General features: G+C 39.4%; 1 protein-coding gene across 1 annotated transcript in view; it reads right to left on the bottom strand.

Moving 5' to 3' along the window:
- Positions 1-12,989, bottom strand: part of CAND1 (cullin associated and neddylation dissociated 1) — a 42,656-nt gene extending 29,667 nt beyond the window's left edge. The window contains 2 exon segments of the mRNA XM_003126362.4: positions 3-88; positions 12,497-12,989. Coding sequence (XP_003126410.2) covers positions 3-88; positions 12,497-12,564 — 154 coding nt within the window. The 5' untranslated portion in view covers positions 12,565-12,989.

Here is a 26,563-nt window from a genome sequence, read left to right as displayed (position 1 = left end):
CATTTTCACAACTTTCCTTTCACTGTCATCATCCAACTTGATGGAATCCTTCTGCAGTTCTGTCATCAAGTCATTTGTAGCCATAAACCTATCAAAAAAATTAAAATATGTTGGTAATTCAAATTTTAAAATAATAACAAAAAGATAACAGTTTTCACATCCAATGCTATCATTCATATCTATGTAAGTCCTACCTGACTCTTTTAAATAAGGTAACATTGGCCAAAATTATTTTCCCCAGGTTAGTCTTGATTTCAGATTTACAGACAGCACCTTCAGTGAATGCTCTTTCATTCTAATACCGCTGACACTTGAACAACATGGGGGTTTAGAGGGTATCAACTCCCAACTCACCAAAAATCTGTGTATAATTTTACAGTCACCATCCTCATCCACAGATTTAACCAACAGCATATTGTGTACTACATGTGGCATGTGTTTATTGAAAAAAATTTCCCATATAAGTGGACTCATGTGGTTCAAGCAGACCCCACTGTTCAGGGGTCAACAGTAATTGTATCAGTGCTTTTAGGGAAAAAAAGCTCCTCTTTACCTTTTCATTGCATGTGATCTGAGATTTATGTAAGAAGCCTTTAAGTAACATTACGGATACCTTCCTGTGTAGTATTATATGTTGGATTGGAGGGGGGGGGGTTACATGTTACAAATTATTAGGATATTACCAAAAGGCAAATTCTCACCTCCACCTTAACTCCCACCACCAGGTATCAGGAGTATTTTCAAAACAATGAAGAGGTGATTCCAGAAGGTTGTTGCACCTAATATTTAGCCCCCTTTCCTTAAGAACCACTGCCAAAGGAAGGTCAGATACAAACTTCAAAGGAATCAACCATCTAATCTCAGCTTTAAATAAAAAGGTTGGACAGAAGATGAAAACAGTTTTTTTTCTCATATGTCTCACCAGAAATTTCATTGTTTTAAAAGCGATTTCTCAGAATACTAGATAATCACATTGAAATAATGCCCCCAAACCTGTTTATAATGACTGAATGAATTCTCCCCATAATTCTTGGCTCCCTTCAGGCTACTGAAATAACCTAACTGAAATAACAACTATTTAATGCCTTTTCTATTAGTTGAACCAGATCCCGTTTGAGTAAAAATTTAACATTTCTATGTTAAATATAGAAATGTCAAAATTCATGTTTAAATCAATTTTTAAAAAACCACACAACTATTGGAGCTGAAATGATAAACAGCTGATCAATCTGGCAATGTAGGCAATAAACTACGTAGTAAAAAATGGCAGAACTTATTAATTTAGCAATTCACTACTTGTAATTTTAAGGACAATTCCAGTAACGAGTATGTTCATTTAATACTGATTTGAAAAGTTTTAAACTACACACAAGTACAATTCTTACCAAGTTTCATTAAACTGCTTATAAAGAAAAGCATACAGTATAGCTATAAACCCATTCTAAAAGAAATACTGAAAGGGTATCTCTAAATAAAAAAGAATTAAGAAGAAATAGGATGGAGGAAATCACAATTGGAAAGTAAATTAAGTATACAGCACTAAAAGAAAAAAAAAAAAAACCCATTGTAAAAGTGATGATAAACACAAGGAACAGCAAAAGGATAAACATGGAGGTGTTAAAAAAGGGTATCAAAATCATAAAATGTGGGGAAGAAAAGTAAGAAAATCTAGACTCTTTTTTTCTAGAATGTGTTTGAGCCTAGAGAACTATCAGGCTAAAGCAGGCAGATATAGGAAGGGGTTAATATAATACAACCGGCCAACCACAAATCAAAACAAACAATACATTCACAAAAACTAAAAAGAGGACACAAGCATAAAAAAGAAAAGCATACATTCAAACTGGGGTAATATAAGGTAAATTAAGCATGTGCTTCTTATTCTATTTTAATGATTTTTATTTTGTCCATCATGGCTAGTTTACAATGCTCTGTCAATTTTCTACTGTACAGCAAGGTGACCCATCAATCCCTGGCCTGGGAACTTCTGTATGTCTTGGCCAAAAAAATTTTTTAAACATAGAGAGGAGTTCCCATTGTGGCACAGCAGAAAACGTATCTGACTAGCATCCATGAGGACGCCGGTTCGATCCCTGGCCTCCCTCTGGGTTAGGGATCCAAAGTTGCCGGGAACGGTGGAGTAGGTCACAGACGTGGCTGGGATCCTGCATTGCTGTGGCTGTGGTGTAGGCCAGTGGCTACAGTTCCGATTCCACCCCAGCCTGGGAATTTATATATGCCGCAGGTGAGGCCCTAAAAAGACAAAGAAAAAAAAAAAAACAGAATCCCTGAAATATTAATCATCCAGTCAAACAAAATAAAAATAGCGATCATCAATTTTTTTGTTATTGGTCACACCCAAGGCACATGGAAGTTCCCTGGCCAAGGATTAAATACAAGACGCAGCTGAGGCACCACCAGGTACTTTACACCCCATTGTGCTGGGCTGGTGACTGAACCCATGTCTCTACAGCTGGATTTCTGACCCACTGTGCCACAGCAGCAACTCTGTGATCATCAACTTAAGCATATAATCCCAGTATAAAAAGTTATGTTTCTGCTATAAACAGGTGGTAAATATTGTGTTCCTCTAACAAAAAGAGATAATGAACACAAATATGTTAAATGATGAGCAAATTTATGCAACTAAATGGCTAAAGAAAGACACAATAGCATGAGATATTAGGAGCTTAGGCCTTGAGATGAAACACCCAGTATTTGAACTCTAACTCTGAAATGAACTGTAAGATAATGAGCAAGTCACCACAACTTAAGGCCCAGAATTCTCATATATGAGTGTATATGCTTAAGTATGTATATAGGCATTGAATAAAATCAAAGTTTAATTCAACCACCCTCAGGATTTATTTTGTCAATTATTTTGCAGAAGTGCTAAATATATTTATTTATTTATTTTTACTTTCGCAGATATTTTAAATTTTCTATAATGAGAAAGCTTTATTTTTGTAAATAAAAACAGGAAACAATCTAAATTTGTATTTGTATAAAGCTTGTTTTACCTAAATTCACCCATGCACTCTAATTTTAGTCAACAGAGATTATGATCACCACAGTTCCTACTCTTTAAATTAATACACAGAAGGAGTTCCCGTCGTGGCGCAGTGGTTAACGAATCCGACTAGGAACCATGAGGTTGCGGGTTCGATCCCTGCCCTTGCTCAGTGGGTTAAGGATCCGGTGTTGCCGTGAGCTGTGGTGTAGGTTGCAGACGCGGCTCGGATCCCGCGTTGCTGTGGCTCTGGCGTAGGCTGGTGGCTACAGCTCCGATTCAACCCCTAGCCTGGGAACTCCATATGCCGCGGGAGCAGCCCAAGAAATAGCAACAATAACAACAACAACAAAAAAAAGACAAAAGACAAAAAATAAATAAATAAATAAATTAATTAATACACAGAAGATGAAACATGTTTTAATACTAAAAGTAATATAACTGACAATCAAGAACCTTTTGGTTTTGTTTGCTTGTTTCTTTTTCTTTCTTTTTTTTCCCTATGACATCATAGCATAGGATTTAGGAGTATAGGGTATAGAGCCAGATTTATCGAATTTGTGAACAAGTTTTATCATTTCCTAGGGAAATGCAACAGGAATTATTTCCATGCTTGTATGACCTCATAATGTTGCTTTAAGCATAGGTGGGTTAGATATAAAGCAGGTAAAGCCAGACTGATTGAATAAAATTTTTGTACAGGCCTGAATAGGTCTAAATCTCAAAAAAAAAAAAAAAAAAAAAGAAGTTATGTTTCTGAAGAAATTCTATTGCTACACAGATTCCTTCTTTTATTTACCATTTATTTATTCACTGCCTATTATGCTACAAAGGCTGGACTATGAGCAAAGGACAGATAAAAGGTAAATAGAAGCCTTGGCTCCTAACCTCAGAGAGCTTAAATTCTAATAAAGAAGTCCACTGATTTCCAAAAATCTATGATTAATGGTTAAATATTTTTTAAAAAACTAAAATGAGCACCAGAAAAATTAGCAAATAACATTTTTTAAAGGTCAGAAAAACTGACCTTTAAAGTATAAGGTTATAAAGAGTTACTTTTTAATGTGATGCTGAAACCACAATGTTCTGAGAATCTCTTCCTTCTGTTAACATGTTAAAAAGTCTGCACTATAAACATAACTTCAACTGTACTCCAATAAAATGTATTTTTAAAAAGTCTGCACTATAAATCTTAAAAGCAAGTTGTTTGACCAGTTTGAAAGCTGCCATGGCAGATTTAAAAGCCTATTTGTAAAACCTCTCTTAAGCATTTACTGTTTCAGATATGGGGCTAAGAGCTGAAATGACAAATTTAGACTCGGTCCCTTCCTCTTTAACTTTTTCATCTAAACATGGCAGACATAGGTAAATGGACAAATCACAAACAAATTTTTTTAAAACAAAACTCAAGGGTGTTCAACAACAATCATACCAAAGAACTGATGGTTAGTTTGGATCTCAAAAGATTAACATGGGTTTGCATGGGGAAGTTGGTTTGAGATTTTAAATTTATTCGTCTATATGGTGGTGGTGATGGTTGGTGGGCGAGGGGCATAATACCCCAGTATGAAGGACTAAGGAGCAGTTCAGTGTGTCTGAGGCACAGGGAAATAGAGGCCTAACGGAAGATGGAAATGTAGGTTAAGGTGAAGAAGGGAAAGGTTGAATACACTCATTCACTATGCAGTGCACTCATTCACTATCAGGTACTGTGCTAAGTGCTTACAAGGGCTGGCAAAAGCAAACACAATTGGTTCCTGCAATCTTGGAGCTTACATAACAGTCAAATAGAGGCAAACTGATTTTTAAAAACTACACATATAAGTACTTACATAGGTAATTGTGAACTGAGATAAATGCCATAAGGGAAGGGAACATGGCACAAAGAAAAGACAATGGGATTGTCAGAGTTTGGGATGGAAATGCTATAAAATTTGATGGTGATGATTGCTGTACAACTACAAATGTAATAAAATTCATTGAGTAATTTTAAAAAAAGAAAGAAAAGACAATGGGATAACAAAGTAACCTGACCTAGACTGGAATGAAAGTTGTGTTTCAGACAAGATTGAGATCTTAAGTATGAACAGGAATGGAGGGGGAGGAGAGAAAGGGGTGGGTCGAAAGACTAAAGAGATTTGAAGATCCCACCAAAATTTTAGTCTAGATTCTAAAAGTGAAAGGAAGCTAGTGAAAGGCATGTGGGTAGAGATGGGAGTAAATGCAATGAACAGATTTATATTTCAGATGTATCACTCTAGGTACACTCTGGAAAACAATTTGGAGAGAATCAAACTTCATTTAGAAGACTGAATGGAGAACAGTTTGAGCGCTTCGCAGCAGTCTGAGAAATGATGGTAGCTAGAACTGGGTTATGGTTTGAAAAATGGATATATAATCAATTCTCATTATTAGCAGAGTAAAAATTTTTGTAACCACATTTGTGCTCCAGGGCTTTCATGTCACTTGCAGACATGTCAAGAACCAGGAAACATTTGAATCACCCGGTGCACATCTTCTGCACACACTCCCAGCGGATGCTGCACAAGGTGACACGCTGCCTTGTTTCAGTTCTCACACTGTAAGCAAGCATCCTTTTCTCAGTCTATCTGGTGCCACGTTTTTTGCATGTTTGTGCTTTTGGGTGGCAACTGTGCTATTTAAAATAACCCCCAAGAGTGGTGTTCCTACCTAAATACGTGAAGGCTGTGATGTGCCTTCCAAAAAAATACATGTTAGATAAGCTTCACACAGGCATGAGTTATAGTGCTATTGGCTATAAGGTCAATGCTAATGAACTAGCAACATATATTAAGTTGGTGTCTTGAAACACACATAAAGCAAGCTTATGAACTGATCAATACACGAAAATGCTGTGATTACAGACTCAGGGAACCTAACCCTGTATTTCTCTAACAAACAATGGTTCAGTTTCACTAATCCAATCTTCCCGGCAACTTTACTGAAACTAACAACTGCGAATAATGAGAACCAACCTTATTTGAAATTTGCAAAGTTAAAATTAACAGGTCTTTGAAATCAATTAGATACACGATGGTAAGGAAAGAGTTAGGAAACGGATAAAGAAGTTGGAGGGAAACCACAGGCCTTGAGTGTTACTGTGGGGTATGAATCCTATCAGTTATATCCTTATTGAAGGAACCACCACTGTCATACATCAGTTGGTTCAACCACTCATCTTGCAACAGAGGGAGAAAGGATTAACAACCCTGGTGCAACTACAGACTATATACACAGAATGGCTACTCCTATGAACCTAATTAACAAAATCCCAGCAAAAGTGAAGATTTAGCATCATGAATTAGTGCCCTGCAGCCCAACTCTGCCTGCTCTTGGCCACAAGTGAGGACTTGGGGGGTGGGGAGGGAAAGCAGCCCCAGAATTCCTAGAACTCATCTGAGGCTCACACCTAAACCTCAATAACGCCCAAATGAATAACCTAAACCCGATGCTTACATGGAAAGGATATTGTTTTCCTGGACATAAACACACAAAACATCCATTTCAGACAAGTTCACTTAGCAATATAAAATACTAAACATCCTCCTAAGTGACCACTGCTTCTTTACCAATTACAGCTTTTCCTCTTCTTTAGTATGTCCTCCTGATAACATTTATTAAGATGTCAAATGATAGAATTGCCATTTTCTGACAACATCCAATCTAAAGCAAACCTCTGCTTCCTTAGACCCTTCCCCAAATTACTCAATAGATGCTAATACCCTCTTATTAAGACATTCCATAGTACATGTTCGCCCTCCTATAATGTTAATAAACCCAACCTGTGTGAGGGACACCTATATGTACAAGAGAATTCCAAGGAAAAAATGGTAAACAGTGCTTACATTACATATCAAAAAAATGAGCAAAGAAAATACCCACTAAGTTAGTTACTTGGAGATTGTTAGGGTTTTGAAGGAGAGCAATTTTAGTGAATTTAAGTGGGCAGCTTCTAAGAAGTTAGAGTTTATCTCATAGTCAATGGAAATTAGTATGGAGGGCAATGATCAGCTGTGATATTTAGGAAGAAAAAACTTTTTTTTTTCTTTTTTTAGGGCCGCAACTGCAGCATATGAACATTCTGGGGCCAGGGGTTGAATCAGAGTCGCGGCTGAGGCCTATGCCATAGGCAACGCAACACCAGATCTGAGAGGCATCTGTGACCTACGCTGCAGCTTTAGGCAATGCCAGATCCTTAACCAACTGAGCCAGGCCAGGGATCAAACCAGCATCCTCACAGAGACAACCATTGGGTCCTTAATCTGCTGAGCCATGACAGGAATTCCAGGAAGAAAATTTAATGGAAGAGTTTCCAGGAGATTGGACTAAAAACAGGCTGAGATAGGGACACTAATTTGAGAAACATTCATCAAGGAACTAAAGTGGAGAAGAGTGACATCAAGGTTTCCCAACCGGGACATTTGGTGGATGGCAATACGGTAAGACAAAATAAGAAAAATAAAAAGGTCTAAGGTAGGAGGGGGATGTTAAGAGATTAACTTTCAGACTTTTATGGGAGTCTCAGGTGGATTAACCTATGGGCAATGTCATCTCATTCATTTATTCAAGTATTTGGCAGTTACTCAGAAACTGTGCCAGGCTGTGCAAAAAGTTATGAGCAAGATAGTCGAGGACTGCAAATTACATACCTGGCTTAATCTACTGGAATGAAAGTTCCCTGGGGTGAGAACTTACTCACCTTCTCTGAAATAAATCCACTGCAGAGAAGCAGAAATAAAGGTAGAAACAGATAATTTAAATAGTACGTGTGGTTTTCACAACTTTTCCCCTAATATATACATATGGGTGTATATGTGTATACACACACACACACACAATTTTACCCTTGTTTCCAACAGAAAGCCACAAGAAATGGGACAACTGCATCCCCAGTGAACCAATTATCTTTTAAAGATCTTGTATACACCCCATTGCTGTCTCGCTTTTTCTCATTTATTCTCTTGGAGTTATGAATCAATCTGGGACAGCCTTAATATTATTCACATAAGTAAAACTAACTTTTAGTCATCTTTCTTCTTCCCAGTTTCCTCAACGAAGTCTCTGTCTCCTCCCTTTCAGTGATGAGCCCTAATCACTGCTAATAATAAGTGTTAGCAGAACTATACCTGTATCCCCTCCCCCTCAAAATCACATAAGTGAAACCGTGTAATTTACTGCCATCAAGGCACAAAGTACTTAAAAAGTGCTCAGAAACCACATTCTTAATCTCTACAAATATATTTCTCCTGATAAAATCTATTTTCTTCAAGCACAAGCAACTCAGTCTTTCCTGTTACATTACTGTAAATGTCCACAGAGCACTTTCAACTTTGTTATAGGATCTCTAATGTGCCTTCCAGGTCTGAAAGCCAGCGATTCTATAAAAGGCCTGAGATTTTTAGTAGCATTTAAACAGTTTCCAAGAGCAAATGCCTTTCAATATCCAAAACATAAATAAATTTAGTGATAGAATCCATTATCAAGTTAGGAAACTTTACAATGCATCATTTATGACTGTATCATACGGTATTTGAAAAATAGATTGGTATATTTCCCAATGACTTCTAGAAGAAACTTCCCCAATCCTTACATGCTTTTTTTTTCTTAACTTCGAAACTAAAATCCAATTCAACTAAAAGAAATACCTATTGAGAACCCACATAGCCAAGGCAGAGTGGAGAATTCAGTTCAGTAAGACAAGGTCCCTACCTGCTCCAAGATTATCTTCCCCAGTGGAGTTTTGTATAATGTGCTTTCACTCCTGTACTTATTTTCTCTACCTAGAACTTCAAGACCTAACTCAGATCACTCCTTGAACAAGAATCTCCTTGCCTTCATCTTCTCTGCCACTTACGCCTGAAAACTACATACGCCCTGGGTTATCTTTTTACAGATGTCTTACCCATTCAACAAGCATGAAAATAATACTGAAGGCAAGCACTTATCTTCAACTTTTTGTAGCCCCTCTCAGGGAATTACTTAAAGTGTCTTCTAACACAAAATACTCCACAATCCTAACTCAAAGGTAACTGAAATTTAAGATCTTACTCCCCTAGTCAAAGGCCTGGAGAAGCAGGATATGATAGTTAAAAGTTCATGCTCTGGAAGTAACTGGAAATCCCTGATCGACTACTGTCTGACCTTGGGCAAGTAATTAGCATTGCCAGATCTTCCCTCAGTTTCCTCAGTTGAAACAGACTGCTAGCATCCACTTTATTAAAGCAGTAAGGATAAAGAGGGTCAAGTGCATAAAGTCCACAGTAAGCATTAATATTAACTATCATGTACAGAGATAAAAGAACCGTAAATTTTTCTTCAGCTCTTGATTCCCTGAAATACTTTTAATTCAACTGGTGGCAAAGCATATGAAAATAAAAGCTGAACCTCATTAGTGGCCTCAACCCACTGAATATTCAATATTAATATTTGTAAATGAAGCCTTTGCTTTGTTTACACACAGTAAAGTTTTCATTCTGTTTTAAAACAGAATCACCTACTTACTAGCAGTGAACCTGAATATTCCACCTTCAAAGACTACAGAATACAAAACATGAAAGAAGAAGGATACTTGGTTTTGGGTTTTCCCCCCAATAAACTGAACCTATAATTTAAGTCCTACAAAAAGATCCTTTTCAAAATGCTGACATTCCAAAATGTTGAAGCCTGCACACATTTATGTTCTTTAAATTAAAAACAAAAACAAACAAGAAACTATGGTAGCTATCCTGAGACCTGAAAATCTGAGCCTCTAAGGGACCTTCTGTAATCACCCATTGGACAAGTCTCTCAAAATTGAAAATTTAATCCCAAAGTAAGCAGCCTGCCCAAGATCCTGCAGATAGTTCACAACAAAGAATCCTACATGTCTAGAACCTGAATCTTGCGACTAGCAGGTCATATTCTCTTTGGATTCCACCAAGAGGAAAATAGTTTTTTTCTTCCTTTTGGATGTTTTGGTTTCTTCCCCACTTAGCACAAGGTAGGGTCGTTTGCACATGTTTCGATTTTCTATAATGATCTTGATCCTTCTAGAACTAGGTATTTTAAAACATGTAACTACAACTATGATAACTACACCAAAATAAACACGTAAGTAAATTTCTAACAAGAAATTAGAAAGCATTTTAAGATAAAATACACGTATTCAAGGAAGTACCTGTACTGAAAATACACAGAAAAATCTTCAAAATACTTGACTACATATGGTATTTTAATTAATCTTTTATATGTCAGTAATTTAATTTACATAGTACTTCATATCCAAAGACTGGTCTATTAATTAAAAGGCTTCAGCATATTACAAGTCTTAAAAACATAGTTATTAAAAATATCTTGATGACAAATTATTTTAAGTCACTTACTGTTTCTATACATACCTTCTATAATATTTAACTACTAGAAATTCAGCAGTATCACATTTTTAAAAGACCATAGTAATCCTCCAAGCAATGTTTTGATTTATTCAAGACTAAATTGATAATCCTCATCAAGTTCAACACTGAGTACACCTTAACATCAAAGCATTACTCTTCCAATTAATAAAAAAACCCAAAACCCTGAATCATGTATTACCTTTCCTTTAAAAGAAATTTAAGGAAGTTTCAGCCAATAATCACACATGTAGTATCACCACTTGATTTTTTTACTCTAAACATATTATCCATACACTAGTATCCATAGTTAGTAATTCTGACTAATGGAACAAAACTGTACTACTCTAGGGAAAGTCCAATCTTTAGACTAAAATACAATCAGAATGAAATTCAGTACTTTTACAGAAAGAGCAAAACTGACAGAAGGTGGGTGAGCAAACACACCACACACTACAGTGCTTAAAGTTTCTTATCTAAGTTCTGTTCAAACGTTGCTTTAAATCTCAAAGGCCTGCACTGGGAGAAGGCAAAGCTTCAAAGGAAAGTAAACTACATTTTCATCCTTTGAAAAACAGAAACTTTTGTTTCCCCCAATAATCTTGGTTTTGACCCTAGGACTCAAAAATCTAGAAATACTAAAATACCCAAATAAACACGTCTCTTCCAAAAAGTAATACTAAAATCTTTATTATTAGCAAACTAATTTTCAATTTCCATATGCAATACTGAAAAACTCCCTAGGAAGAAAAACTTCATGAAAATTCTTTTTGGCTTTGCAGTCACAGAACCAAAACTGTATTTCATTGGCCATTTTAATATGCCAGCATACCAACTTAATTAGGAACACGATATTTACATTTTTCATGATTCTCCTCTAAAATCAAAATTTTTTCCCCAATACATAAGATTTAAGATTTAGGCATGTTTTCAGGTGTTAAAGCATATTGCTCATACAAAAAAAAAAAAGCCCTCCAGCCAAACTTTAAATTGAAGACTGTTTGTTCTTCCCTTTAAAATGCATACAAAATACAACCACTAGAGAACAAAACAAGTATAAAACATATAAAAAGCTTTTTTAGATCAGGAGCTAATTTATTTTGTGACGGGATAGGAGGCAAGAAGGGAGAATGTATCAATTACTGCAATGCAAAAAAATAAAGGAACCAAGATAATCCTTGAAAATATAACAATTCTTCAATATGCATGTTACCAAGGTTTGGAACCAACCGCACAAGTCTCCTGGAACAGAACTTCCACAACAAAGCTTCATATTCACCATCCCCCTATTAGAAAATTCCTTCTTTTAATAAGATCCATCGCTCGGTGTACCTTTTTGTTTACGGTTCGGCAATTCACCTTTCTGGCAGTTAATTTTGGATATAAGGAAATGAGACTGAAACCCCGAGTTCCTGCTTGGGTTTTCACCTGACAAGGGAAAATGACAAGAGATGCTGGCGGGAAAACCCTAACGAGTCAAGTTTTCACCATCCTGGTTCCCCCTCCTCCTTCCCATCTTCACCAAAGGGATAATCCAAAGAAAAAGTTTATAATCCAATCCCCGAAGAGCTGGGAAAAAAGGAAATCGTTCAAGCTGAATGCACCAAGGCCCGCTCATATCTGCGGGAAAGGAGATGGCAGATGGGTCCCCGAGTGGGCAGCAAGCAGCAGCTCGGGCCCTGCAAGCGGGGCGGCCTAGCGCCTCGGGCAGACCAGCGGGTAGGCCGGCTTCTGGGTCTTCAAGCCGAAAGCAACTCCATTCCCCACAATAGTGCGTGATCTCGCCCCTTTCGCGCTACCTGGGACGCCAAAGGCACGTCCCGGGAGGGCAGGGCATGCAGTGGAGGCGTTGGGGGATGCAGAAAGGGCCTAGGACCCGAGGCGGGCAACGGCCTAAAGCAAAGAATGGGGGGAGGGGGTGAGAAGGCGGGCGAGAAAAGGGGCCCGCCGGGATCGGGGAGCGGAGGGTGGGCTGGAGACCTCGGGAAAGCCGAGGAACCGGTTAAGGCCAAAGGGGTGGGGCAAGGCCTGTGTGAGGGCCAGGGCCGCGGATGGGGGACTCCGAGGTGGGCTGAGAGTCGGATTTCGGCCTCACCTGAAGTCCTTGTCGCTGGATGTCATTTTTTCCAGCAAATTGGAAATGTGGTACGAGGCGCTCGCCATGTTGACGGCCTCGATCCCGCCCGCTGGCGCTGCTGGTGCTCCTGCCCGCTGCCGCCGCTGGGGCTCCTCCTCTCGCTCGCGGCGGCTCCCGCTTCCAGGGTCGCAGCGCGACGCAGACGCTGACTAGGGAGGCGCCTCGACAGGCTGCCCCCTCCCCGACGAGGCGTGGGCCTGTCCCGGGGGAAGCAGAGGCTACCCGGCTGGCCTAACGACGGCGCTGCTCGCTGGAGAACGAGCTCATGGGCAGCGAGGAATACTGCAGGGCCGCTCCGGGGAGCCAGACACTTCCACTCGGGCCTGTCTCGCTCCCACTCCCTCCACAGGGCAAGAGGCCAAAACCCGCCTCCTTCGCTCCGGGGGCGGGGGTAGTAGACGCGGGACGCTTACCCAGAGCTCAGGTCAGGGTTCACGGAGGACCCCCACGCACGCTGTGGAGACGCTAGGTAAAGAACAATTCTGTTGGCTAAGGCCTATGTCAGTCTTCGCGTGACCCACCTTCCAGGAGGCATGACAACGACCAAAAGAGGCTGTTATCGCGAGACTTGAAAGCGACGGTTAAGGAATGGGGGGGCCAGTGGGACAAGCATACCTTCATCCAAAAATAACATGATTTTTTTTTTCCTCTATGACAGTAAGAAAAATAGTTTACGATTTTTAAGGAGTATAAGGATCGGAGAAATGCTAATCAAGAGGTTAGCCTGAAAAGCAACAGAAGAATCATGAGAAGGAGCTTTCGTTCCAAATCGGACGCGTGGCCTACAGTGCCTTAACCACGACGGTGTAATGTTGCCACGTGAAAACCACAAATCCCAGAATTCAGTCGGCATGGTACACTGGGTCAGGATGTGATTGGTTGAAGGAACTTGTAGCTTCCTTATTGGCTTCTGGTGGAGTAGGGAATCCTGGGATTTGTAGTCTAGCGAGGCGGCTGTGTTGGATAGAACCTTTGAAGCGCAGTGGAGTAGTTTTCTGCAGCAGATTCGGATTTTTTCTTACGTCGGTGTTTGCTGTTCTAGGGTGTCTCCTGAGCTAGGCTGCTGCGGTCTGGGCAGGCGCATTGCGGATGAGTGGATATTCTTGGCAGAGGCCTAGCAGCGATTTCTTAATACGAATTATTAAAAGTGATGGTAGCCTTATTCTCTTAAGACAGCTGAGCTTTTGCTGGGCACTCCCAAAATGCGTTCTAGAGCCAGTCCCCTAAAGGAAGACGGAGCTTAGTACAGATGAACGGCCAACGACTGATGATTGTATTGGAGACTTATTCCTTTCATTTAGAATGGCTAAACTGTCACCCTCTGTATTGCGCAATTGTGGGATTGGTAATCCTACAGCTATTTTATTGTTCCCTAAAACATACAGACACAGAAATCAGTGATGTATTTTAGGATGCACTTTTTTGTTTTTTTTTTGTCTTTTTGCCATTTTCTTGGGTGGCTCCCACAGCATAAGGAGGTTCCCAGGCTAGGGGTTGAATCCGAGCTGTAGCCACTGGCCTACGCCAGAGCCACAGCAACGCTGGATCCGAGCCGCGTCTGCGACCTTCACCACAGGTCTCTGCAACGTCAGATCCTTGACCCACTGAGCAAGGCCAGGGATCGAACCCACAACCTCATGGTTCCTAGTCGGATTTGTTAACCACTGAGCCACCACAGGAACTCCACGATGCACATTTTTAACTCCTTTACGCGAATTGAGATAACAGGACCTAAAAAAAAAAAAAGAGAGAGAGAGAGAGGCAGGAGGGGGGGATTGAATAGCTCCTTTCATCCAAGTGCTAAATCCCAACGTTTCTCTATTATTCTTTCTTCTGTTTACCAAACCGTTGTTTAGTGTCTTTGAAAAGGCAGGCACAGTTATAGGCAATAACAATTAAAATAGAGGAAACGTGATCTGACCTCGTAATTCATATTTAAATTTCCCATTACTCTTGTTTCCATGTATCCTTTTACTTTAATACTATTTTTCTCCCCAATAGTGCCATATCTCTTCCCTCATTTTACCTAAGTCACCTATAATTAGGTTCCATGAGTGACTGCTTCAGCCACAAATGCTTCCTGCTCTAAAGAACCTTTTCACAATATTTAAACTATACACACAAACACCCACGCCACGCACATCACACACGAACAAGCCCATCGTTTATCTTGTGTGAGTCCTAAGGCTTGAAAACTCAATGGTCTGGTAGTAAACCTTTTTTTTTTAGCCAGAATCTAATCAGATACCAAGTCATGTTTTTCCTTTTATGTGTATAAATCCTTTCATTTATCAATTTGCAACTGAATTGTATTTGTAGTTAGAGAGCTTAAATATAAATCCTGTTTATTGCCACTTATTAGCTGTCTCATGCAATTCATTTTAAGCTCTCTGAGTCTGTTTCTTCATGAGTAACATAATAATTGTCAGAGTAGTTCCCCATAGGGCTGTTTTAAGAGTCAAAAGTGCTATTGTCTTCGTCTGCAGAGTTACCATAACAAAAATCCATGGATTGGGTGGCTTAAGCAACAGAAATCTATTTTCTCACTGTTTTGGAGGCTGGAAGGTCCAAGGTCAATGTGGCAATAAGTTTGGTGTCTCCCGAGTCCTTGGCTTGCAGACAGCCCCCTTCTCACTGTGTCCTCACAGCCTTTTCTCTGTGTACTCACACCCATGGTATCTCTTTCTCGTCTTAAAAGGACACCAACCATAATGGATTAGGGTCCCACGTTTTTTTGTTGCTGACCTTGCCTACAGCATGTGAAATTTCCTGGGTCAGGGATCCTGAGCCACAGCAGTAACCTGAGCTGCTGCAGTGAAAACACTGGATCTTTAACCTACTGTGCCACAAGGGAACTCCAAGGTCCCAACTTTTTAGCCTTAACTGTGTCCTCATTTAACCTAATTACCTCTTTAAATGCCCTGTCTTCAAATACTGTCATACTGGAGGTTAGGGCTTCAACATATGAATTTGGGAGGCATTCAATTCAGTCCATAACATATATCCCACATAAAGTGCTCAGCACATCACCTGGAGTGTAATGATAATATTTATAACTAATATATCTTGCAATTTAAAAAAGGTGAAAGCATCTAATAAAATTTAGCTATTATTACTACTATATTCTCTCAATCTTGTCCCTATCTCAACCATTCTATATATCTAGGAGGTTTTTTTGCGATTTTGGTTTATTTTATTTTATTTTATTTTATTTTTTGTCTTTTTAGGGCCACACCCGTGGCATATGGAGGTTTCCAGGCTAAGGATCAAATCAGAGCAGTAGCCGCTGGCCTACACCATGGCTCACAGCAATGCCAGATCCTTAACCCACTGAGCAACGCCAGGGATCAAACCTGCATCCTCATGGATGCTAGTCAGATTCATTTCCACTGAGCCACAAAGACAGGAACTCCTTTTTTTTTTTTTTTTTTTTTTTTTTGCATTTTTAAAAGCTTTGTTGAAGTAGAGCTGATTTACAATGTTGTGATCATTTCTGCTGTACAATAAAGTGATTCAGTGATACATGTACACACATCCATTCTCTTTCAGTTTCTCTTCCTATATAGATTATCACAGAATATTGGGTAGAGTTCCCAGTGCTATACAGCCTGTTCTCATTAGCCAGTCATTCCATATGCCTCAGTGTGCATATGCCAATCCCAAACCCCCTTTCCATCCTCCCCACTTCCAAGGTGTCCCCTTAGGTAACCATAAGTTTGTTTTCAAAAGTCTGTGAGTATGTGTCTGCTCTGCAAATAAGTTCATTTGTATCCTTTCTTAAGGTTCCACATGTAAATGATATCATATGATGTTTGCTTTCACTGTCTAACTTCACTTAGTATGAGAATCTCTAGGTCCAACCATGTTGCTCCATATGGCATTATTTCATTCTTTTTTTTTTAGTTGAGTAATATTCCATTGTATTTATGTACCACATCTTCTTTATCTAGGGCATCAAAATTGCTTCCATGTCCTGGATATTGTAAATAGTGCTGCAGTGAACACTGGGGTGCATGTATCTGTTTGAATTATAGTTTTCTCTGGATAGATGCCCAGGAGTGGGATTGCTGGATCATATGGTAGTTCTATTTTTAGTCTTTTGAGGAAACTCTACTCTCTTCCACAGTGGTTTTACCAATTTACATTCTCACCAATATTGTAAGAGGGTTCCCTTTTCTCCACACCCACTCAATCATTTATAGTTTGTATAGTTTTTTTGGGGTTTTTTTTGGTTTTTTTTTTTTTTGGTTTTTTTTGGTCTTCTAGGGCCTTGCCCGCAGTATATGCAAGTTCCCAGGATGGGGGTTGAATCAGAGCTGTAGCTGCCAGCCTACACACCACAGCCACAGCAATGCAGGATCCCAGCCCATCTTCAAGGTGCACCACAGTTCATGGCAACACCGGATCCTTAACTCACTGATTGAGGCCAGCAATTGAACCCTCATGCTCATGGATACTAGTTGGGTTCATTTACCACTGAGCCATGACAGGAACTCCAATAGTTTGTAGACTTTTTGTTGACGGCCCTTCTGGCTGTTGAAAGGTGGTGTCTCATAATAGTTTTGATTTGCATTTCTCTAATAACAATGTTGAACATCCTTTCATGTGTTTTTTGGCCATCTGTGTCTTCTTTGGAGATATAGCCAGTTTAGAGTTTTCTAACACATTGTTTTTATGGTGTTATTCACCACTCCTAAAAGTTCAGTGGGTCTCTGCTACTGTATAAGTCCAAATGTCTGCAATCAGTGTCTCTTCTTTCATCTGTCCCTAACCCTCCCTTTCTGATCTTCCGCTATTCTCATATAGGACTTGCTCCATCAATTTGAATTCCTCAAAGACCCAACTCCAAGTTTTTGTACATCATCACTATCATCATCATCATAAGCACTTATATAGGTCAGGTGCTGCAATAACTCATTTAATCTCCTTTTTCAGTGTGAGAGGCACAGAGAGGTTAAGTAACTTGCCGAAGATCACCAATAAGGAGCAGTCAGGATTAAAACCTAAGGCAAGGTTTCTTCACAGCCCATACTCGAAATCTCTGTACTGAAATGCCTCTTCCTACCTGGAATGCCTCTCACCTCCCCTATCTCCCCCTATTTTAGATCTTGAACCAATCATAGTGTTTATATGCTGGCCTCCAATGACAGTGTAAGTTTCTTAAGAGTTTATACCAACTTTAAATCACTCCGTCTCTTTCAAGTACTTAGCCCATGCCAAATTCATAATAGGCACTCAGTAGTACCTAATATTATTCTACAATATTAATATTGTATTCTTGACCACGTGGAATTTTGATTTGTGTGTCACTGAATATAGCTTGTTACTTAACAGTGGGAAATGTTTTCCTTTAAGGATCTGTAATGCTAAATTAATGCTTATTGCAAAAGGAATTAAGCCTAGATAAGGCTGTCCCCCAAGGATTTTCTTTCTAGTCAATGGTCATAATGGAAAACAGAGACAAAAACCTTGATAAAAGTAAGAAAATAAATAAAATAGTCTTTTAAGATGTTGGGGGTTCTTCAAATACTGACCACTATTTTACCTTAATTCACAAACATTTCTTTTTTTCTTTTTTTTTTTTCTTTTTAGGGCTGCACCTGTGGCATGTGGAAGTTCCCAGGCTAGGGGTTGAACTGGGGCTACAGCTGCCAGCCTACACCACAGCAATGCAGGATCCGAACCATGTCTGCAACAGCTCACAGCAACACCAGATCCCTAATGCACTGAGCGAGGCCGGGAATCAAACTTGCATCCTCATGGTTCCTAGTCGGATTTGTTAACCACTGAGCCACGAAGGGAACTCCCCATAAACATTTCTCGTGTCTGCCCTCTGCCAGGCACACCCTCCAGTCTATATCAGGACCACATGGGAAGAGAGGATTCTAAGAGAAATGTGGGTATTAGGTAGCAAAGAGTGCTGGTCTTTCCTCCCTTTCCCACTCCAGGAAAACAAAAACAAACAAACAAAAGCTCCTCTCCCCACCTCCCTCCCACCCCCACTGTTCAGAAACAATAAGAGAATCTCTGCAGGAAGAGAAGGACTTGGAAATCTTTGAGGTTTGCCCAAGATGTTATTTAGGGTGAAGGAAAATGTTTGACAGGGTGTATTAGAAAGCAGTGACTGGGGAGTTCCCATCATGGCTCAGCAGAAACAATTTGACTTGCATCCACGAGGACGCAGGTTTGATCCCTGACCTCAGTCAGTAGGTTAAGAATCCGGCGTCACAGTGAACTGCGGTGCAAGTCACAGATGGAGCTCGGATCCTGCGTTGCTGTGGCTGTGGTGTAGTCTGGCAGCTACAGTTCTGCTTCAACCCCTAGCCTGGGAACCTCCACATACCAGCAACTGAGGCCCTATAAAGACGGGGGGAAAAAAAAAGCAAGCAAGCAAGCAGTGATTGGAAAAAAAAAAAAAAAAAAAAAAAGGAAAGAAATTTCATGTTGGTACCCCCCGCAAACTTCAGATTATTCGCCCCTTTGTTGGCCACCTACTGATCTGTGCCCATTTGAGGAGGGAAGAAGAATGGAGGATAAAGAGATGTGTTGCATGCAGCAGGTTCACGTCTTCCTATTCTTATTTATTTTTTCATTTTGTTATCCTTTTTCTTTTTAAAAAAATTTTATTGGCGTATGCTTGACTTATAATATTGTGTTAGTTTCAGATGGACAGCAAAGTGAATTGGTCATGCATATTCATATATTCAATGAATGCATATTGATATATTCAATATATGCATATTCATACAGTCAATATATTCATTCTTTTTTCCCTTGTAGGTTATTACACACTATTGAGTAGATTTTCCTGTGCTATACGGTAGGTTCTCATTAATCATCTGTTTTACACCCTCTTATTTTTAAAAAGATCCGCCAAGGGGAGAGCAGTCACCCCTTTTATTTTATTTATTTATTTTTAGCACATTGGGGTTTGGGGGGGTTACATTCGTCTTTAAAAATATCCTTTTCCATTATGGTTATCATAGGATATTGAACACAGTTCCCTGTGCTATACAGTAAGATCTTGTTAACATCTTGCATCTGCTAACCCCAACCTTCCACTCCATTCTTCCCCCAACTCCCTTCCCCTTGGCAACCACAAGTCCATTCTCGACATCTGTGTATGTTTCTGTCTTGCAGATAGCTTCATTTGTGCTGTATTTAAGATTCTACATATAAATGACACCACGTCTTTCTCTTACTTCACTTAGTATGACAATCTCTAGTTGCCTCCATGTTGCTGCAAATGGCAATATTTCATTCCTTTTTGTAGCTGGGTAGTATTCCATGTATTCCAAGAATACATATACCATACATGTACCATATCTTCTTAAACCATTCCTCTGTCAATGGACATTTAGCTAGCTTCTATGTCTTGACTATTGTGAATAGTGCTGCTATGAACATTGGGGTGCATGTATCTGATGAATCATAGTTTTCTCTGGATAGATGCCCAGGAGTGGGATTGCTGGATCATATGGTAGTTCTATTTTTACTTTTCTGTGAAACCACCATACTGTTTTCCATAGCCAGTCACCCCTTTTAAAGGTGACTTTGTTGGAGTTCCCGCTATGGCACAGTGGTAATGAACCTGACTAGTATCCATGAGGATGGGGGTTCAATCCCTGGCCTTGCTCAGTGGGTTAAGGATCTGGCATTGCCATGAGCTGTGGTCTAGGCTGCAGATGCGGCTTGGATCCCACATTGCTATGGCTGTGGCCAGCATTTGCAGCTCCAATTCAGCCCCTAGCCTGGGAACCTCCATATGCCACAGGTGCGGCTGTCAAAAGGGGGAAAAAAAAGAAAAAAGAAAAAAAAAGTGACTTTGTTACCATCATTCTACCCACTCCCTCTGTTTAGTGTGGCAAGGATGCATGAGTCTTCAGCAGGCAAAGTAGACAACTCCTCCCTCCAAAGTAGGTTTAGTATGAGCACACGCTCAACCTCTCTCTCGCCCTCTCTGCCATATGAAGACGCAGAAAGAAGGCAGCCAGAAGCTTTGAAGAGAGCTCTATGGTATTTTGTTATGGCAACCCACACTGACTAATAGAAGTATGTAGCTACCTGACACCTTCAAGCACAGAATTTTTTAAGTCCTATTTATTACCATCTCAAGGGATGAGAGTACCGTGAATATAATTTGGAAACCATTGTTCCATTGGTAATTGTTTTTTCCGAATTGAATGTCGAAAGGGTGATGGGAAGGAGGAGAATCTTGGTAGAAAGTAAGTTTATTTGACATTAATTTTAGTATGGCTTTATGCCAAGTAAATGTGGACTGTGTTTAATTCATACATTTGCTGTAAATTGAATTAAAGGAACTAGAGGAATAAAGCTATTTATTCAACTAGTTATTAATTTCTGAAATATAATTCTTTGTTGAATGTCAAAGCTGATACATTAACAAGGGAGGAAAAGGGCAGTTCTGATTTGTGTTTTCAGTGTAGACAGCTTTGCATACAAATAAACAGACGCAAAATGCTTCCTGTTATAGATCATTTGTCAATACTGAATTCAATTTAGATGCAAAAGGAAGAAATGCTATACAACACTAATCTTGAGAAGATTTATTTCCATTTGATTGAAAACAACCCAACAGCTAGAGTTTCCCCTGTGATCTACTCTCTTCTAAACAACTGCTAGAAGCTCTTGGTTAATTTTTAGTAGCACTCTAAATCAAATTTAATTGTTACTCTATGAAGGAATTGTTCTTTTAGAGTTAGAAATACATTTGCATCATAATAGAGAAAACTACAAAGATGATTTAAGTCACAAAGTTGCTTCATTTGGAATATCTTCCATTTTAATCTCACTTTGGACTTTTATAGTAATATTAACCATCATCTGGTATTTTAAAATCATAACATTTTCTGATAGGAATTTATAACAGCACTCTCCAGGATTTTCAGACAACTGAAAATATTACTTCATAAATGTAAAGCTGGTTATCAGCTTTGGCAGAAGGATGCAGAAGGAAGGGCTAGAATTCAGCAAATGCTGCATTTTGCTTTAAATACAGATGTTTGCTTGATGACATCTTGTTCCATTGCTTAAAGAGATATTCAGCTTACTACCAAGTGAAAGTTTTGATTTCTGAGAAAAAAAAAGGTGTGAAAGCAAAATTAAAAAGAAATCATGAGCTCGCAGGATCAGAGATTGGAATTTTTGCTTTTTTTTTTTTTTTGCTTTTTAGGGCCGCACCCAAGGCATATAGATTCCCAGGCTAGAGGTCAGATTGGAGCTACAGCTGCCAGCCACAGCCACAACCACAGCAACACAGGATCTGAGCTGAGTCTGCGACCTACACCACAGCTCATGGCAAAGCCAGATCCTTAACCCACTGAGTGAGGCCAGGGATTGTGAGAACCGGCAACCTCATGGTTCCTAGTCGGATTCATTTCTGTTCTGCCACGACGGGAAGTCCTGGAAAATTATTTTAAATGAGACAGAGGAAAAATACTAATTTTACTGAAAATAAATTTGATGAAGTGGTACTGAGATTCAGCAATAAATATTTATATAAACGAGTCCATCATTATTTATACAAATCAGTCCATCATTATTACTTATACTATTATATAAATTGGTAATAATATCACATTCTAGAAAAAATTATGATTATATAAATGTGTTTTTACTCTATATCATTTTGGAAAATGCAAACTTTTCTATATGATCAGGTAAACTCTTTGTACTTCATGAAGATGCAATAAAAATTTTTCATCAATTTCTAAGTGTGAGAGCTTTGTTAGAATGGATATAGTTTTTTTTTTTTTTTTTTTGTCTTTTTGGTCTTTTTGTTGTTGTTGTTGTTGTTGTTGTTGTTGTTGCTATTTCTTGGGCCGCTCCCGCGGCATATGGAGGTTCCCAGGCTAGGGGTTGAATCGGAGCTGTAGCCACCGGCCTACGCCAGAGGCACAGCAACGCAGGATCCGAGCCGCGTCTGCAACCTACACCACAGCTCACGGCAACGCCGGATCGTTAACCCACTGAGCAAGGGCAGGGACCGAACCCGCAACCTCATGGTTCCTAGTCGGATTCGTTAACCACTGCGCCACGACGGGAACTCCTGGATATAGTTATTAATGCCTAAGATACGTTGCGACCTAGAATTGGTTTAGAAGAAAATGTGTATTGATTGGGGCAAACTATTTTAACAGTACAACCAAGGCTTAACACAGGAAAAATACTTGCAGAACATATATTTCACAAAGGACTTGTATTCAGAACTCATATAACTCCACAATAAGAAGACAGAAATTCCTGTTTAAAAATGAGCAAAAGGGAGTTCTTGCTGTGGCACAGTGGGTTAAGAATCAGGCTCAGGTCGCTGCGGATGCATGGGTTCCATCCTGAGCCCAGTGAAGTGTGTTAAATGATGCCGTAACTGCAACATAGGTTGCAGCTGAGGCCTGGGTTTAACTCCTGGCTCAGGAACTTCCATATGCCACAGGTGCAGCCACAGAATTGAAAAACAGCAACAACAACAAAACAGGCCAAAGATTTGCACAGATATTTCACCAAGGAACCTACAGGATGACAAAAGGTGTTCAATATTGTTAGCATAAGAGAAAGACAATTTAAGCTACAGTGATACACCACTACATATGTATCAGCATAGTGAAAGTCAAAAATCAAAAAAGGATGATCATACTAAGTGTTGGTGTGTATATGGCAGAGCAGGAACTTTCATGTGCTGCTGGTGTAAAACAGTTTGGTAGTTACTTAAAAAGCTAAATATATATATATATATTTTTTTTTTCATATAGCCCAGATATTCCATTCCTAGGTGTCTACCCAAAAGAAATGAAGGCATATATCTGCACAAAGATAAAGCACATGTTCATTCATACCAGATTTACTGGTAGTAGTGCCAGACTGGAGACAAAACAAACATTTGTCAACAAGAGAACCAACACATTGTGATCTATCCATACAATGGAATACTTCCCAGCAACAATGAAGAGGAGTGAAACAGTAATACACACACCAGTACAGATGGGTCTCAGAATCATCAGAGTGAAAGAAGTCAGAGAAAAAAAAAAGAATGTGTAATCTATGAATCTATTTCTATATTATTTTAGATATTGAAAACCACTCTGTAGGGACACAAGGCAGATCAGTAGTTGCCAAAGGATGAGGGTGGAGAGAGGGACAGATTATTAAGGGCTCCAGGAGTTTTGGAATTGATGGAAATGTTTCTTATTTTAATTGGGGCAATGATTTTCACAGGCATAGTCATAGGTCGAATCTCATCAACGTGCATTTTAAGTGTCTGCTGTCTCTCGAAAGTCGATTACATCTCAGGAAAGGTGCCAAAATAATGATAAAACCGTTTCTGCTCAGATATTGCATAGTCCCCTTTCATTCAATGTGCGATACTGTATAGCCAGGTCGATTCAGAGTGCAGGTTCCTATTCACAAAGACCAAAGTTCACATCCTGGCTATACGACTTATTCCATAATCTTGGGCACCTTCTCTAATGCTAATACTAATAATACTTACAGTACCTAGGGTTTATGAGGTTTAAATGAAGCAGACATAAAATGCTTGACATATAATAGCTATTTATAAACAATACCTATTACTAAAAACCAAATTCTTTTTCTACAAAAAAATGAACCCTCTTGCCTATCGCAGTTCTTTTCATTGGTCCCACAAATATCCCTGTGTCCTAGGCTGAAAATCTTGGGAAAATATTTGAATTTTGTATTTATCTATATTCTATATGCATTATCCACACTCATTTCAGCAACAATTCTTCATTAAAATGCCACTTAGATTTTTCCTTTTAATAAATTCCTGGGGCAATCAGTCTCTCAGGTCCTCTTCAATTCATTACTATATAGTAATTCAGTAAACCACAGTAAATACTAGTTGGATGATTTAGGCAACTTAACCTCCTTAAACCTCAGTTTTCTCCACTGCAAAGTGGGAATGACTATATAATGCGCTATGACTATGCCTGATACAAGAGTAATTGCCTGACAAATAGGAGTTACTTTTACCATCTCCTAATTCTGTCTAATACGTATAACTTATGGTCATTTTAGCTTTTACAGTTGCCACGTCTTGACATTGCTTAGTTGACCTTACAGTCCACAGAATTCTCTAAGCATTTCCATATTTGCACTAGGCTTTGGTTATTCCACTTATCACCACCACCACCCCCCCCCCCGCCCCGCCCCGCCGTCTTCCATAGTGTGTTCCAAATGATCCACAGCTCTGGGCTGAACTTAGAATCAAATGCAATGCCTCTAAAAAATATTGGGAGTTCTAGTTGCAGCTCAGCGGAAACAAACCTGACTAGGATCCGTGAGGATGGGGGTTCAATTCCTGGCCTTGCTTGGTGGGTTAAGAATCCGGCGTTGCCGTGAGCTGTGGCATAGATCTCAGATGTGGCTCAGATCCTGTGTTGCTGTGGCTGTGGTGTAGGCCAACAGCTTACAGCTCAGATCCAGCCCCTAGCCTGGGAACCTCCATATGCCGTGAGTGCAGCCCTAAGAAGACTAAATGAAGTCTAAATAAATATTGATGCCCAGACTGCATTCCAGACCAATTAAATAAAAATCTCAGGCAATTCTAATGTGCAACTGGCATTGAGAACCACAATTTTGTTTTGCTTGTTTGCTTTGTTTTTGTTATTCACGTTTTGCTTTTTGTTTGGGATCTAATTGCAGAATTTGCTTCAGGTTCTGAAGATCTTGTTTGGATCTTGATGTTACTATGAGCTATGCTAGCTACTCCTTGCTGCTACCGGTTTCTGAAAATTTAGGCATAATGCAGCAATATCCTTAACCAAATCATTAAGAGAGGGAGAGAGGGAGAGAGAGAAGGAGGGAGAGGGAAAATATGATGGTAACATACTAACATGCTCCTGGAGAATTCTCCATAACTTGGCATTAATTCATTAATCAGTACTTCGAGAATATCATTAATCAAATATTCTAATTATAAATCCACATAACTGCACTGATGATACTTTTTAATCGGCAAATATCATCCCTTCTAAATCTTCTATGCAGGATATTTTGAGAGCACCTGTCAAAGGACTTTCTAAAATCAAGATATATATTATAATCCTATGTAAAATTGATGTGAGTTTATCTGGTATGATTTTCTTAGTAAACATATTTTCTTCCTGATCACAAGTTCCTTTTCTCAGGTCTTAAAGACAACAATTTATTCTAGAGTCTTACTGGGAGTCAAGACTTATTCTAGAGTCTTACTGCAAACTCTCAAACCCACAGTTTGCAGCATTTCTTTTTTTTTTTTTTTTTGAGACTTTTTGTCTAACTCTATATTTTAAGCACATTTTCAGTTCTCTCCAGCTTCCTGAAGATTACTGATAGTTTTTGATGGATTGAGATGATGATATCTCTTTGGTATCTTGAGATATTATTGTTCACACAAACCTGGAGATGAACGAGAATAGAAGGGTATTTTTCACTCTTCCACTTTCTTAATCACCATTTCTTCTTATTACTATTAACTTTGTTCTTCCCAAGTGATGGCAGGTCTTCACAGAAAGTACAGAAATGTATTTAAGGAGTTAGCAGAGTTAGAGAGCTAAGCAATTCTACTTAATTTCCTCACTTCAGCAGATCTGTGCCATTCACCCCAAATGGTAGCCTTATACACCACTCCTGTTTCCTTAACACTTACATAAGAGTCAGTTTTTCTTGCTGTTAAAAGTTGTCACAAGCTTCAGCATCTACTGAGCATTTACTGGCACTGACCTGTCCTTAGAATCCTTGTTACTTCTCCAAATTATTTCCTCCTCCCCTTCCCCCTCCTCCTCCTCCCTCCTCTCCCCCATCCTCTCCCCTCCTCCTCCTCTCCCCTCCTCCCCTTCCTCCTCCTCCCCTTCCTCCTCCTCCCCTTCCTCCTCTTCCTTCTCCTCTTCTTCATGGGTCTTTCATATTTCTTTGCACATTTTTTCAAGAGCCTTTTAAATGTGAACTCGTGAACTCACTGGAGAATTCTCCATACATTCACATTCATCATTTTCTATTCCTCCCCTT

Source organism: Sus scrofa, chromosome 5 (assembly GCF_000003025.6).
Source record: "Sus scrofa isolate TJ Tabasco breed Duroc chromosome 5, Sscrofa11.1, whole genome shotgun sequence".
NCBI lineage: Eukaryota > Metazoa > Chordata > Mammalia > Artiodactyla > Suidae > Sus > Sus scrofa.
Note: the sequence above shows the minus strand (reverse complement) of the source record. Positions and strands in the feature narration are given on the sequence as shown.